Source organism: Heterodontus francisci, chromosome 2 (assembly GCF_036365525.1).
Source record: "Heterodontus francisci isolate sHetFra1 chromosome 2, sHetFra1.hap1, whole genome shotgun sequence".
Taxonomy (NCBI): domain Eukaryota; kingdom Metazoa; phylum Chordata; class Chondrichthyes; order Heterodontiformes; family Heterodontidae; genus Heterodontus; species Heterodontus francisci.
The window spans coordinates 152647811-152662035 of NC_090372.1; the positions used below are offsets into that span (position 1 = coordinate 152647811).

The 14225-nt window shown below is 45.1% G+C and overlaps 1 protein-coding gene across 1 annotated transcript in view; it reads right to left on the bottom strand.

Annotated features, from left to right (window-relative positions):
- The window catches only part of LOC137347569 (tomoregulin-1-like), a 319329-nt gene that overhangs the window by 72409 nt on the left and 232695 nt on the right, over positions 1-14225 (bottom strand). Inside the window, exon 5 of the mRNA XM_068012070.1 lies at positions 3540-3636. Within this exon, the coding sequence (XP_067868171.1) occupies positions 3540-3636 (97 nt within the window). The remainder of the gene's footprint in view (positions 1-3539; positions 3637-14225) is intronic.

Below are 14225 nucleotides of genomic sequence, written 5' to 3' on the forward strand. Positions count from 1 at the left end.
TGCAAATTACCGCCTCATGTTCAAACTCCCTATTCATTCAAAAACCCTTGAATGTGTTGTCACCTGACAAATCTGAGCCCATTTCTTCTCCAACTCCCTGTTTGAATCTCTTCAATCAGGTTTCCATATCTCCCACGGCACCAAAATGGCTAACTAAAGTCACATACAAAATTCTTTATGACTTTGAACAAGGTGTATTACCCCTTTTCATCCCCCTCAACCACTGTTCAGCTGTTGACATGGTCAACTACACCATCCTCCAATGTCTTTCCTCCTTTGTCCAACTCAGTGGGACTGCCCTCATTTGGTTCCACTCATGCCTATCTAATTATAGCCAGAGCAGCTCTATCAATGGCTTCCTCTTTCCAACTTAGCACTGTCACTTTGGAAGTCTCCCAAAGATCCGTCCTTGATCTCTCCTCCCTTGTCCAGCTCAGTTAGTCTTCCCTGGCTTTGTTCAACTCTCAGGTATCTGATTATAGTAACAGCATTTTTTAGAAAAGCTTTTTCTTGCCACTCTTGTATTATAACTTCAAATATTCCCCAGAGATCAATCTTTGGTCTGCTCCTCTTCTTCACCTACATGGTGTCCCTTAAGAACATCATTCACAGAAATGGCCCCTGGGTGGTGGGCTAGGAGACATGGCGGGGGGAGGGCACATCAAGAGGGATCCTTAAGCAGTCCTGTCGCTGTGCCATTTTATGGCAGCGGCTTGGCCACCCGCCCACCAGAGGCAGGTGGCCAATTAAGCCAATTAAAAGCCCAATTGACGGCCATCTTCTCAGGCCACTGGCTGCAGAGTGACCCCCCGCTGCATGGAAGCGGCCTCTCAGCAGCTTCCCGGTGCGGGGGTGCCATCCCATGCAGAGGCTCCGTGGCCCAAGGAGGGAGGCCCCAGCAACAAAGGATGCCCCCTGTGGCTCTGACGCCACTGCTGGAGGGCTTTTCCCTTTGATCGCCGGGGCCTACCTGCCTAGCCCCAGCAGAGAAAAAATTTTATAACACTGCGAGTTCTCCTCAAAATGGAGGCCCCCTCTCATTCTCCTTACATGCTCAGCAGCAGTCACCTCTCCTGGTGGTGCTGCCGAGGTTACAGAGCTGCTGGCCCTCTGATTGGGCCGGCAGTATGGAGAGAGAGACTGCCATCCTTAATTGAAGGTGCGCCTTGCGGTAGCCAATTAACTAATCGCTGTTGGGAAGGTTGCTCCCGTGGTTCCACTGCCTGCCCATGCAGGCCCGTGACCTGCATATGGTCCCAATGTCAGGCCTTACCTCTTCCCAGAAAACCCTGGCCATGAGGTTAGCTTCCACATGTACGCTGATGAATCTGAGTTCTACCTCTCCATCGCCTCAACTACCTATGTATTTTTTTTTTAATTCATTCATGGGATGTAGGCGTCACTGGCTAGGCCAGCATTTATTGCCCAGTTAAATATTAGGAATATCATTGACATTGTCTTCATCCCCCTTCACAAACTCTATACCCTTGCCACTAACTCCATTCCCTTCCTGCTTACTCTCTCAGGCTGAACCAGACTGTCCATGAGCTCAGCCTGCTATTTGACCCTGAGTTAAGCTTCTGACTCCATATTCTCTCCAACTCTGTAACATTGCCTCCCTCAGGCATCCAACCTCAGCCTATCCGTTGCTGAAATCCTTATCTTACTGTGTTACTTTCACGCTCAACTATTCCAATGCTCCCTTGCCAGTCTCCCATTCTCCATCTTCTGTAAAACTTCAGCTCAACCAAAGCTCCACTGCCCATGTTCTATCCCACACAAAGGTCTGGATTTTGTTCTCCCCCTGGTGTCGGCTTCTGTGGTTAGGGGGGTGGGGGGGGCCTGAAGATGCCTCTGGCAGAGGGCCACCACGCACCTTGACGATGAGAAGGCCCGGCCCAATATTACCGGCGGTGGCAAGGCCTCGTGGTAGCCCCCCCACCATTCAGCAATGGGACCCCAATTTGAATATTCAAATAAATTAAAAAGAATGAATTTATGACACTCACTTCTCCACCTGATATCCCGCTGCTATCTTCGGCCCGCTCCTGCGCCTTTGGATCCCCATCCGGGGAAATGATGTGTCACATTGGTGGGGGGGGGGAGGAGGTATGTTTATCAGTGTGGTGGGGGGGACAGTGGAAAATGGGGTCAAAGTAACGTCATGAGTGTAGGAGATGGTGGGAAGGCTTGTAGTGGAAAGTTTGTGCACTTGGCCAAGCGGGGGGGCTGGGGGTGGGGGGCGGGCGAACGGGGACAATCAGAAGGTAAAACTAAGTGTTTTGGGGGGGTGCAAAAGGGCAAATAATTAATTTAATTATTATTGCAGGGGGGGTTGGGAGAGGGGCAAAAGATATGTATTTATTTATTTTAATTCACTTTTCCTTTAAATTTCCCAGCAGGACTGACAGCCGTTTAAAAATGGCATCAGTGCCAACGCACAGGTTGCTGACGCCATTGCCGGGGACAGACAGCTGCCCCCTCCACATGATTGGGGGTGGGGGCGACAGCTCGCCCTGAGTATTTAAATGAGCTGCCGAATGGAAGATTGTGGCAGCTCCGCGAAGTGCGGCCCACATGGGCGGTCTGCCATTTTCTTTGCCCGCTGTTGAAATCAGCGGCGGGCACATAAAATTCAGCCCAAAGTTTCACTCATCTATCACCTCAATCTTTACTGACCTACATTGGTGCTTGTTCTCCTAATGTTTAAATTCCATTCATAGCCTCAACCATCCCCGCCTCTGTAACCTCCTTCAGGTCTACAACCGCCTGAACTGTCTGTTCCTCTTACTTTAGTCTTGTGTTCAAACCCCAACCGCAGCATCCCCCACCCCACCCCTACCCCAGGTTTTCCACATCCGTATACTGATCTCTACTTTAAACAGCATGAAAAGAATTGTTTTCATTTGAGTAACTTAGTATAATGTTTAGCAAAAAAAACAAGAAAAAAATTAGGCTTATATGTATGAAAGAGAATGCAAATAAATCGACTGCAGCTGAACAAAAGCTTGGTGTTTCAGCAATGTAAATGCAACGTGGTTTTGTCTTTTTTTATTTTCCCATTATGATTTCCTACATTTGTTTATATTTATTTTATATTTATCCTTATGTTCTTCTTCTGATTTTATTTCCATTGAGCTTTCATATGCATATTGTTTTAACTTTTTGTGTGTTGCCATTTTTAATCAATAGAGCTTTACACAATCCAGTATAGTCCAGTGTTTGGCAGGTGAGGTAATGAATGCACTTATCCAACTCTAACTCTCCTGTGTGCAAAAGGCTGTTCAGTAAAAATTTCAAATACAAGTCATAGATTTCAAATACAACAAAAGTCTACCCAAAACTATTCCTATGGGGAAACAAAAATCACAGCTTGTAAATGAGGTCACAAGTTGAAATGTGTGAATGTCCTTGTACAGTTTTTCAGCATATTCACAAATAATTGCCATTTGCTTTGATTGAAATGAAAGTTATTGTTGTTTTCTTGTTTTACCCTACAGTTATGTTGCCTCTGTTGTACATTTTGAAAGATAAATTACCAGACATCCTCTGCATCTTCATCACATTCAGCCCCATACTTGCATTTTCCACACTTTACATGTTTTTGCCGTCTTTCAGCTCCTGAGCCTTCGTATTCTGCACAGAAATAATGTTGAGATAATTAGAGGTTTCAGACAATATATGAATAATGCAACATAGAAACAAATGAAACTTCCATTGACTTTGTATAATTTTGTACATAATTAAGGAAAATGACTGTTCACTGATTAAACAAAACCTGATAATATGATACAGGTGGAGGCAAAATTCAACAGCCCCAAATAACGGGCATGGTGATCGCGATCGCGATGCTGGATTGACCCGCACCTGCTCCTTCTGATGCAGGCAGCATACAAACTTTGTACTGGTTGCTAATTTAGATGATAGTAGTGTGCAGCCCAGTGCTAAACATGTTATTGAGTGATTACAAGCCTCAGCAGGGGCCAAACTTCATGTGAGACGAGCACCACTTAAAGCCAGCCTGCATCGTTTAAAGGAGAGGTGTATTCTGGCTGCAGCATGCGCTGGAAGTGGCTGGGCAAGAGTGTCTGACCTGTAAGAAAAGAGCGTGCTCCAAGGTTATCTGATTCAGCACTGGAGGCCTTGGTGCAGGAGGTGGTCAGGAGAAAGTTTCTCTATCCACACAGGGCCAAGAGGCCCATCAGGCAAACTATGCAAAGGCAGTGGGAGCTGCATAGCCTTGAGAAAATGGATGCAGTGCAGGAAGAAGTTTAATGACCTTACACATGTGGTCAAGGTAAGTGAATTCAACCTCAAATGCCATATCCTTACAACTCAGCCAGTAGCCTCATATGCCGCTCATTTCACCACACTCACTTCATTAACCTACCAGTAATCTTTTTCAACTGTGACTCAAGTCTCTTATTCATATCTTCACCTCACCCTCACACACCTTGTACTGCTGCAAGCCTCGCACCCACATCTTTCAACTTGTTATTCAACCATGACAGCTGCACCACCCAAACACATTGCACTACACTCACTGGCATAGTTCCCTCTTTCATGCAGGACAAGGTGGTGCAGAACGGAAGCAGCAGGAGTTAACCAGCAGGAGACAATCAGCAGGAGACAGGTGCACCTGCATGTTCTCACCCTGATGGAGAAGACAGCGGTAGCTATCATTGGAGCAGCCATGACTGAGGCCTTGGCCAGCAGCAGGGCTGAAACCATTGAAGATGATGCTATGCTCTTCTCTAATCCTCCTTCTCACATCCCACTTCCCCTTCACCACATAATTTCTTCTGATTTACAAGGACCAGATGGTTTAAAGATACACCTCTTGCTTTCCCTCCCCATCTTCCCTCACTGCAACCTTACCCTTGTGCCTTTCTCCTTTCGGATATTCAAGAATTGCAACCTGGCCGGGCAGTGGTGGAGGAAGAGACTGATGCCGAAGGAACATTGTCACTTTCATACTTTAGAGGGTAATTTGAGATGGGACCTGCATGTGGTGAGACATTGGGTATGAATGGTCTGCAGCCAGGGCAGGGGCAAAGGGTAGTGCAGGTGCCAGCTCACCAAAGAGCAAAGGTTGTATGGGTTCTGCTGCAGAAGATTCAGATGAGATCTTTGATGGGATGGTGTACAGCAAAAGGCTGCTGGGTATGTACACAGAAATACGAGGTGCATTGGTAGGCTGTCAGTAAGTGTGTGGTCACTGTCAAGGAACATGGAGGAGTCCAGCACCAACCTTGCACAGGGCTTTTCACAGAGTTAGGAACCCACCCTTTAAGGTGTGGAAGTGGTGGCCAATTCCATAAGAACACTTGGGTAAACAACCATGACGCAGCGCTTGATAGCCGATGTCAGCTTCCATTGCAACACAAGCAAAAGCCACACAATGTCTGAGCTGCGGTGGAAGCTCAGACTGAAGATATGCAAACTCAGCTTGCTGCCATGGACATTTAGACTGCTTCCATCATGGCTGCAGATATTAGTGCTCAAAGGGGCTTGCAAGGACTCACAGCAGTCCAACAATCTGTCGTCCAACATATTGCTAGGATTGCTGAGGCGATGCCCAAGGGACATGACAGTGGTTCCATGGAGCATAAACATGCTGTTGTCTCTCAGAGTGACAGTAATCATCCTCTGCCAGTGCCATTGCCTGTCAGCCAACCAGCTCAGAATGCTGCCACCCATGCCAAGCTGGTGCAGTACAAAGCTGGGCCTTTTAGAACCAGAGCTGCATGAGGTCGTCCTGCAAGGCTATCTGCAGGCGACCCTATTGAAAGTCAGCAGCCTTCTGCCAGCCATGCTGCATCCACTGGGGTAGCACTGCATAGCACTAGGACAGGTAAAGGCACACAGAGGACAGGCACTATGGAAAGCACAAGGGTGACTTGTTGACTTTTCTATGGAATATTGGATGGTTCATTTGACAAAGTTGGATTGGAATGATTGTTTTTTTTGGTGGCTTTATTTCAGCATTATGGCCAGAGGATGCTATGATGGTTTATAACAGTGGGACGGTAAGATGTGGGACTGCTGTGGAATGGAGAATTGGGGTAGGATTCACTGGTAAGGCAGTCAAGGAGCCAATTACAGTCAGCCTGGCCAAAAAGGAGATGTGTTTGTTGCCTCCTCCCTTCCTCCTTGTTGTGGAAAAATCTAACCACTCTCAAGTCCATGGGATTAAAGCAAATAAAGACTTTATTTCAAGCATATGCAAGAGAGAAGTTTCTGGTAACCCAAAGAACTTCTCAGTGATACAGAGTTTGCAGTACACATTTATAGGATACAATAGCCATTACTCATTTATTCACACTACCCCGACACGTTCCAGGTCTACAACTTTATCAATAAATTGGATTGTATTGCCCCACAACATCCTCCCCAAACCCTGAAGCTGCCAGTTCCCATGGTTTATTGCATCCTATCTCGTCTCCAGTCTTTCCCTTATCTCTTTGATTCGTGAAGCAGGGACAGCATGTTTATACAGGCTGTAGAGGCAATTAACTACGGAGTTATACAATCCCAGAATAATGGTCAAGTATCCCATCATTCAATGGGTCCCTCACAACTACAGTGTTTCTTCTAAGATTATGAATACATTCTAATGCAAAATAATCTTTTGGTCCCACTTCACTCCTCCTGCTCCTCAACTGCTTGCCATATACTTGGTGGCAAGGGCTGTGCCCTCATGATGGCAAGGTTGTGCAGAACACAGCAGATCATGATGAATTATGATGCATACTCGGGAGAGTACTGTAAGGCTCCTCTAGTGTGATCCTGGCAGCAGAAACGTTGCTTAAGCAGCCCAATGGTCTGCTCGATGGCACTTCATGTGCAGTATGGTTCTTGCTTTAAGCATACTTCTCATGTGAGCATGGGTTGTGCACCTCAGACATGGACCAGGTGGTCAGCGGATAGCCTCGTTGCCAGCAGTCACCCTCTGGTCTCTCATCTTTAAACCATTGGCAATGTTGTCCTTGCCCTGATCTGAAGCTGCAGATCTGTCAGCAAGTACTGGGGCGGTACTGGACCTAATCCTAGGGAATGAAGCCTGTCAAGTGTTAGAAGTGTCAGTGGGGGAGCATTTCGGGGATAGTGACCATAACTCTGTAAAAATTTAAGGTAGCTATGGAAAAGGACAAAGAGGGACCGGAAATAAAAACCCTGAATTGGGGGAAGGCCGATTTCAATATGATAAAACAAGATCTGGCCAAAGTGGACTGGGAGCAGCTACTTGTGGGAAAGTCAACATCAGACCAGTCGGAGTCATTCAAAAAGGAAATAGTGAGAGTTCAGGACCAACATGTTCCTGTAAAGGTGAAGGGTAGGACCAAAAAGTCCAGAAAATCCTGGATGTCAAGGGATATAGAGGATTGGATAAGGAAAAAAAAGGAGGCTTATAGCAGATTCAAAGTGCTGAAAACAGGAGAGGCCCTAGAGGAGTATAGAAAGTGTAGGGGGGTACTTAAAAATGTAATTAGGAGAGCGAAGTGGGGACATGAAAAAACACTGGCGGGCAAGATAAAGGAAAATCCCAAGGCTTTTATAAGTATATTAAAGGCAAAAGGATAACCAGAGAAAGAGTAGGGCCCATTAGGGACCAGAGTGGCAATCTGTGTGTGGAGCCGGAGGACATAGGTGAAGTTTTAAATGATTACTTTTCATCTGTGTGCACTATGGAGAAGGACAATGTAGGTGTAGAGATCAGGGAGGGGGATTGTGATATACTTGAAAAAATTAGCATTGAAAGGGAGGAAGTATTAGCAGGCTTAAAAGTGGATAAATCCCCAGGCCCAGATGAGATGTACCCCAGGCTGTTCTGTGAGGCAAGGGAGGAGATAGCAGGGACTCTGACACAAATTTTCAAATCCTCTCTGGCCACAGGAAAGGTACCAGAGGACTGGAGGACAGCGAATGTGGTACCATTATTCAAGAAGGGTAGCAGGGATAAACCAGGTAATTACAGGCCGGTGAGTCTAACATCAGTGGTAGGGAAACGGAAAAAATTCTCAGGGACAGGATTAATCTCCACTTGGAGAGGCAGGGATAGTCAGGGGGAGATTGTGTCTAACAAACTTGATTGAATTTTTCGAGGAGGTGACTAGATGTGTAGATGAGGGTAAAGCAGTTGATGTAGTCTACATGGACTTCAGTAAGGCTTTTGATAAGGTCCCACATGGAAGATTGGTTAAGAAGGTAAGAGCCCATAGGATCCAAGGCAATTTGGCAAATTGGATCCAAAATTAGCTTAGTGGCAGGAGGTAGAGGGTGATGGTCAAGGGTTGTTTTTGCGAGTGGAAGCCTGTGACCAGTGGTGTACTGCAGGGATTGGTGCTGCGACCCTTGCTGTTTGAAGTGTACATTAATGATTTAGACGTGAATATAGGAGGTAAGATCAGTACGTTCGCAGATGATACGGAAATTGGTGGTGTTGTAAATAGTGAGGAGGAAAGCCTTAGGTTACAGGAATATATAGATGGGCTTGTATGATGGGCAGAGCAGTGGCAAATGGAATTTAATCCTGAGAAGTGTGAGGTGATGCGTTTTGGGAGGACTAACAAGGCAAGGGAATATACAATGGATGGTAGGACCTTAGGAAGTACAGAGGGTCAGAGGGACCTTGGTGTACTTATCCATAAATCACTGAAGGCAGCAGCACAGGTAGATAAGGTGGTTAGGAAGGCATATGGGATAGTTGCCTTTATTAGACGAGGCATAGAATATAAGAGCAGGGAGGTTATGATGGAACTGTATAAAACACTAGTTAGGCCACAGCTGGAGTGTACTGTTCTGGTCACCACACTATAGGAAGAATGTGATTACACTGGAGAGGGCAGAGGAGATTCACCAGGATGTTGCCTGGGCTGGAGCATTTCAGCTATGAAGAGAGACTGTATAGGCTAGGTTTGTTTTCCTTAGAGCAGAGAAGGCTGAGGGGGGACCTGATTTAGGTATACAAAATTATGAGGGGCATTGATCAGCTAGATAGGAAGAAATTTTCCCTTAGCGGAGGTGTCAATAACCAGGGGGTATAGAATTAAGGTAAGGGGCAGGAGGTTTAGAAGGGATTTGAGGAAAAATATTTTCACCCAGAGGGTGGTTGGAATCTGGAACATACTGTCTGAAGGGGTGGTGGAGGCAGGAAGCCTCACAACACATATGAAGTATTTAGATGTGCACTTGAAATGCCATAGCATACAAGGCTACGGACCAAGTGCTGGAAAATGGGATTAGAATAGATAGGTGCTTGATGCCCGGCACAGTCATGATGGGCCGAAGGGCCTGTTTCTGTCCTGTATAACTCTATGACTCTACGACTAAGTGGTGGCAGAATTCAGTGAGCACCTCCTTAGTGAAACTGAGACATTACATACAGTGTTCCTGGCTTAGGTTGAGGTAGAACAATTGTTCCCTGACACTCTCGGTGGGTATGACCTCCTGCTAACAGCCTTCTCCCCATCCTCCTCTTCCTTCTTCAAGCAAGTTGTCCTTCTCTGTGTTGCCTCTGCTCATTCTCCAAGTCATGCTGCAGGCCAAGGAGGATAAAAGCTACAGCACCAACGACTGGGAGCAAGTGGTCCAAGCAGAACCCTTGAACTGAGAACCAAGGCCTTCACTATGTTCCCTGCAGACTTCAGCAACTTTAATTAACAGTATAAGCCATCAAATACTTCCACTAACTCAGCAACAGCCAGTAGAAATCAATCAGCAACTAACCCGAAAATAGTTGATCATCCCTTTAAATTGCACTGGCGATGAGTCCTTCCTGCTGCTGAATGCATGTTCTGCTGTATGAGGTTAGGAGATGACACTGCTACAGTCAAATAGCTCTACATGCTGACTGACATTGCAATCTGCCCACTCTGCATACTTCTGGCACATGCTCCCAGCACTTGTGCGAACAACCTACCCAAAATGAGATCTGGCATGGCACGCATCAGAAGCATGCATGCGCGGCGTAGCACGATTTTGGACTGCTAACAGTACCCATTGCACTGAAAGTACACGTGCCATGCATCTGAATTTTGTGGCCTTTGTCTGGGATTGGGACTAAAATACTGCAATTAATTAAGAATTGACTGAAAGCAGAGAATAGGAATAAATAGGTCATTCTTAGGATGGCTATTACTAGTGGGGTACCGTAAGGATCAGGGCTCGGGCCACAGCTGATTACAATATATAAGTGATTTGGATATGGGAACCAATTGCAATATTTCCAAGTTTGCGGATGACACAAAACTCAGAGGGAATGTAAGTTGTAAGGACGATGCAAGGAGGCTTCAAGGGGATTTGAACATGCTAAGTGAATGGGCAAAAACATGGCAGATGGAATATAATGTGAATAATTGTGATGTGATCCACTTGGTAGAAAAAAACCAGATAGACAGAGTATTTCTTAAATGGTGAGAGGTTGAGAGGTTGATGTCCAAAGAGACCTGGGTGTCCTTGTTCATGAGTCACTAAAAGCTAGCATGCAGGTGCAGCAAGCAATTAAGAAGGCAAATGGTATATTGGCCTTCATTGCAAGGGGATTAGAGTATAGGATTAAGGATGTATTGCTTCAATTGTCTAAAGCTTGGTGAGACTGCACCAGGAGTACTGTGTACAGTTTTGGTCTCTTTATCTAAGGAAGGATATACTCGCCATAGAGGGCGTGCAACGGATGTTCACCAGACTAATCCCTAGGATTATAGCTCATGGAAACAAAATCGGTTGAGTGACAGGAAACAGAGAGTAATGGTTAATGGATGTTTTACAGGCTGGAGGAAGGTTTGTAGTGGATTTCCCCAGGGGTCAGTGTTGGGACCATTGCTCTTCCTGATATATATTAATGACTTAGACCTCGGTGTACAGGGCACAATTTAAAAAATTGCAAATGATACGAAACTTGAAGGAATAGTATAGAACTTCAAAAGGACATAGACAAGCTGGTGGAATGGACAGACAAGTGGCAGATGAAGTTCAATCCTGAGAAATGTGAAGTGATTCATGGAGAGATAATATAAAATAAAGGTTACTACTCTAAAGGGGTGCAGGAACAGAGAGACCTGGTGCATATTGCATAAGACATTGAAGGCAGCAGGACAGATTGAGAACGCAGTCAATAAAGCACACTGTACCCTGCGCTTTATTAATAGGGGCATAGAGTACAAGAGCAAGGAGGTTATGTTGAACTTGTATAAGGCACTAGTTTGGCCTCAGTTGGAGTATTGTATCCAGTTCTGGGCACCACATTTACGGAAAGATGTTAAGGCATTGGAGAGTGTGCAGAAAAGATTCACGAGAATGGTTCCAGGGATGAGGAACTACATTTACAAAGATAGATTGGAGAGGTTGGGACTGTTTTCCTTGGAGAAGAGAAGGTTGAGAGGATATCTGATAGAGGTATTCAAAATCATGAGGGGTCTGGATAAAGTAGATAGGGAGAAACTGTTGCCACTTGTGAAAAGATCAGGAACAAGAGGGCACAGATTTAAGGTAATTGGAAAAGAAGCAATGGTGACATGAGGAAAAACTTTTTCACGCAGCGAGTGGTTAGGTTCTGGAATTCACTGCCAGAAAGTGCGGTGGAGGCAGGTTCAATTGAGGCATTCAAAAGTGAATTAGATAGTTACCTGAAAAGGAAGAATGTACAGGGTTATGGGGAGAAGGTGGGGAAATGGCACTAAATGAATTGCTGACTCGGAGAGCCGGTGCGGAGAAGATGGGCCGAATGGCCTCCTTTTACACTGTAACAATTCTGTGATGCTGCCAAAATAAACTTCTTGTTCTTTCTGTAACTCAGGAAGAGAGCACAATAATGCTAAAATAAATTAAAATGATAAGAAAGAAATCAAAATCTAGACAATGTAAAAGCTGGGAAACTGTATCCAAGATCAGGTGAGGCAACGCGTCTTCAGGCAAAGGGATGAACTGCATCCTCACCTAGTGACAATCAGTGATTAAATACTATGACAGGATCAGCAGACAGTAGACTATAGATAACTGATAATAAATATATGTGACATCAAAGACCAACCCAAATGAAAAGAAGAATGAAGGCAATCTCTAATGTTACAATAAGCTGAACACATCTTTCCTCATTGTTTAAGCAGGAAGAGGAAAAAATTAACTACACTGGCATGGGGCATGATGGGTTTACCTGCTCCCAATTCTATATCCATCAACTACAGGTCAACTGACTGAAGGGAATTAACTATTTCCCACTGAGAGTGTGATACCGTGAGTGAGATAGGACAATGGTGTGATGAGATAATGTAACCTACACCTTGTCATGAAGATTCCGTGATGATTGATGAGATGCAGCAGGCAATGCATAACCAACTTGACATAAATGTGCAGTTTGATACAAGCCATACATGCATACATCTAATCAGATTCCACATGGTGATAAAGATTTAACTGGCTGACGACAAAACCAAGCAGAAGAGCTATGAAACAGATGTAATTCAATGCAATTAAGATAAAGTGTAACTGATAAAATGCAAGAGGATGAATGGTAATGATATATAACTACCAATATAATAAAAGCTCAGCAATAAACTATGATAATTACAGCCTGTTTAAAAGTTGAGGGGTGAAGGTCAACATTGTAATTGGGAGTAAAAGGATTTGAAAAACAGTGTAAATCTCAGAATACATGAAGAGAAATCGGAAAAGCCTGAATTGTTTCCTTTTTATTGTAAAGCACTTAAAGTATCAGAAAGTATTTCAAACCACCTGGCTTGAAAATATTTTAAAAATTTGGAAATACTGCAAATTCTGTAAACCCTTGGACAATATTTCTAATTATTCGATCATTGGCAAAGATGCACAGATAAATAAATCTACATCTATGTTTGTGTTTTTTATACTGGATTTTATTCCGGCAATGGGGTTCGCAGTGCCAGAAGGTGGGTGGAGAACCCGTCTTGGCTCTCTGTCGAACCCCATTACTATTCCGTTAGGGACGCCATCCATTTAAGGGATGAGCTCCTGCCTCCAGAGCTGCTGGCCAATTGGAACGCTGGTAGCTCTGCAGTACCGGCAGTGACACCAGAAGCAGTGGCCACAGCTGGTACTGCAGGAGGCCCTGCAGTACCAAGAGAGGATAAGATTGAAGAGGCTCCTGGGACAGGTGAGTGGGGTCAAGGTTGCTGGGGCCAGACAGGCAGGTCCTGGTGATGGGTTGGGGGAGGGAGGGGATAGTTGGCAAGGATGGGGGGAGGCCTCCCCCGGGGGGATTGGGGCAATGATTACTGCTGGGAGTCCTGGATTGCCCCAAAGGAGGGACCCCCTGACCCCACTAGAAGACTGCCAGGCTTTACCTGGCCACTCCACCTTCGACAAAATTGAGGTGGAGGCAGGAGGAGGCCCTTAAGTGGCTGTTAATTCACCACTTAAGGGCCTTAATTGGCCCGTGTGGGAAGGCCATTCTCAGCCTTCCCACCCTGGACACAATGGCAGGGGGCCTGGGCAACATTGGGAATGGGGCCCCCTGCCATTTTGTTTGCCCCTCCTGCCTCCATGCCCATCACTAAGGGCAGAAAAAAATTCTGCCCTTTGTCTCTACATCTGTACCACAGCACTAGAGCATTGCCAATGCAATATCTCTGTTCAAGGACAGCAAATAGGGCACATGGGATCAAGTTCAAAAGAGGGAACATAAATGGACAGATCATGAATGACTATACCACAAAATGGGGCAGATCTTAACTCTGTACAATAGTGTAAAATGGGTGATAGCAAATTGGAAATAGAAATTGAGAGCTGCCGACTCACTATCACCCATTTTACTCTATCGCACAAAGTCACAACCTACCCCAGTGAGTGTTGCATGTTTTGGAATCGACTCTGCAGGGAGGTGATTGAGGCCGATAACATCTGTAATTTTGTAAGTAGGTTGGACAGACTTTTGGAAAGAAAATCAAGAAAGGGATACAGATAGAGAACAAACAGTATGTTCTATTTTTGAACTTGATGCCAGTCAGATGGATTGAAATAGAATTTTTAGGAATGGTCATGTACATTCTTATGTTCCTAAAGGGATAAAATGAGTATCTATAGACCAGTCAGCCTAAAATTGTTTTTTATATATAAAAACAAGAAATACTGGAAATACTCAGCAGGTCTGGCAGCAGCTGTGGAGAGAGAAGCAAAGTTAATGTTTCAGGTCAGTGACCCTTCATCAGAACTGGCAAAGGTTCGAAATGTAATAAGTTTTAAGCAAATAA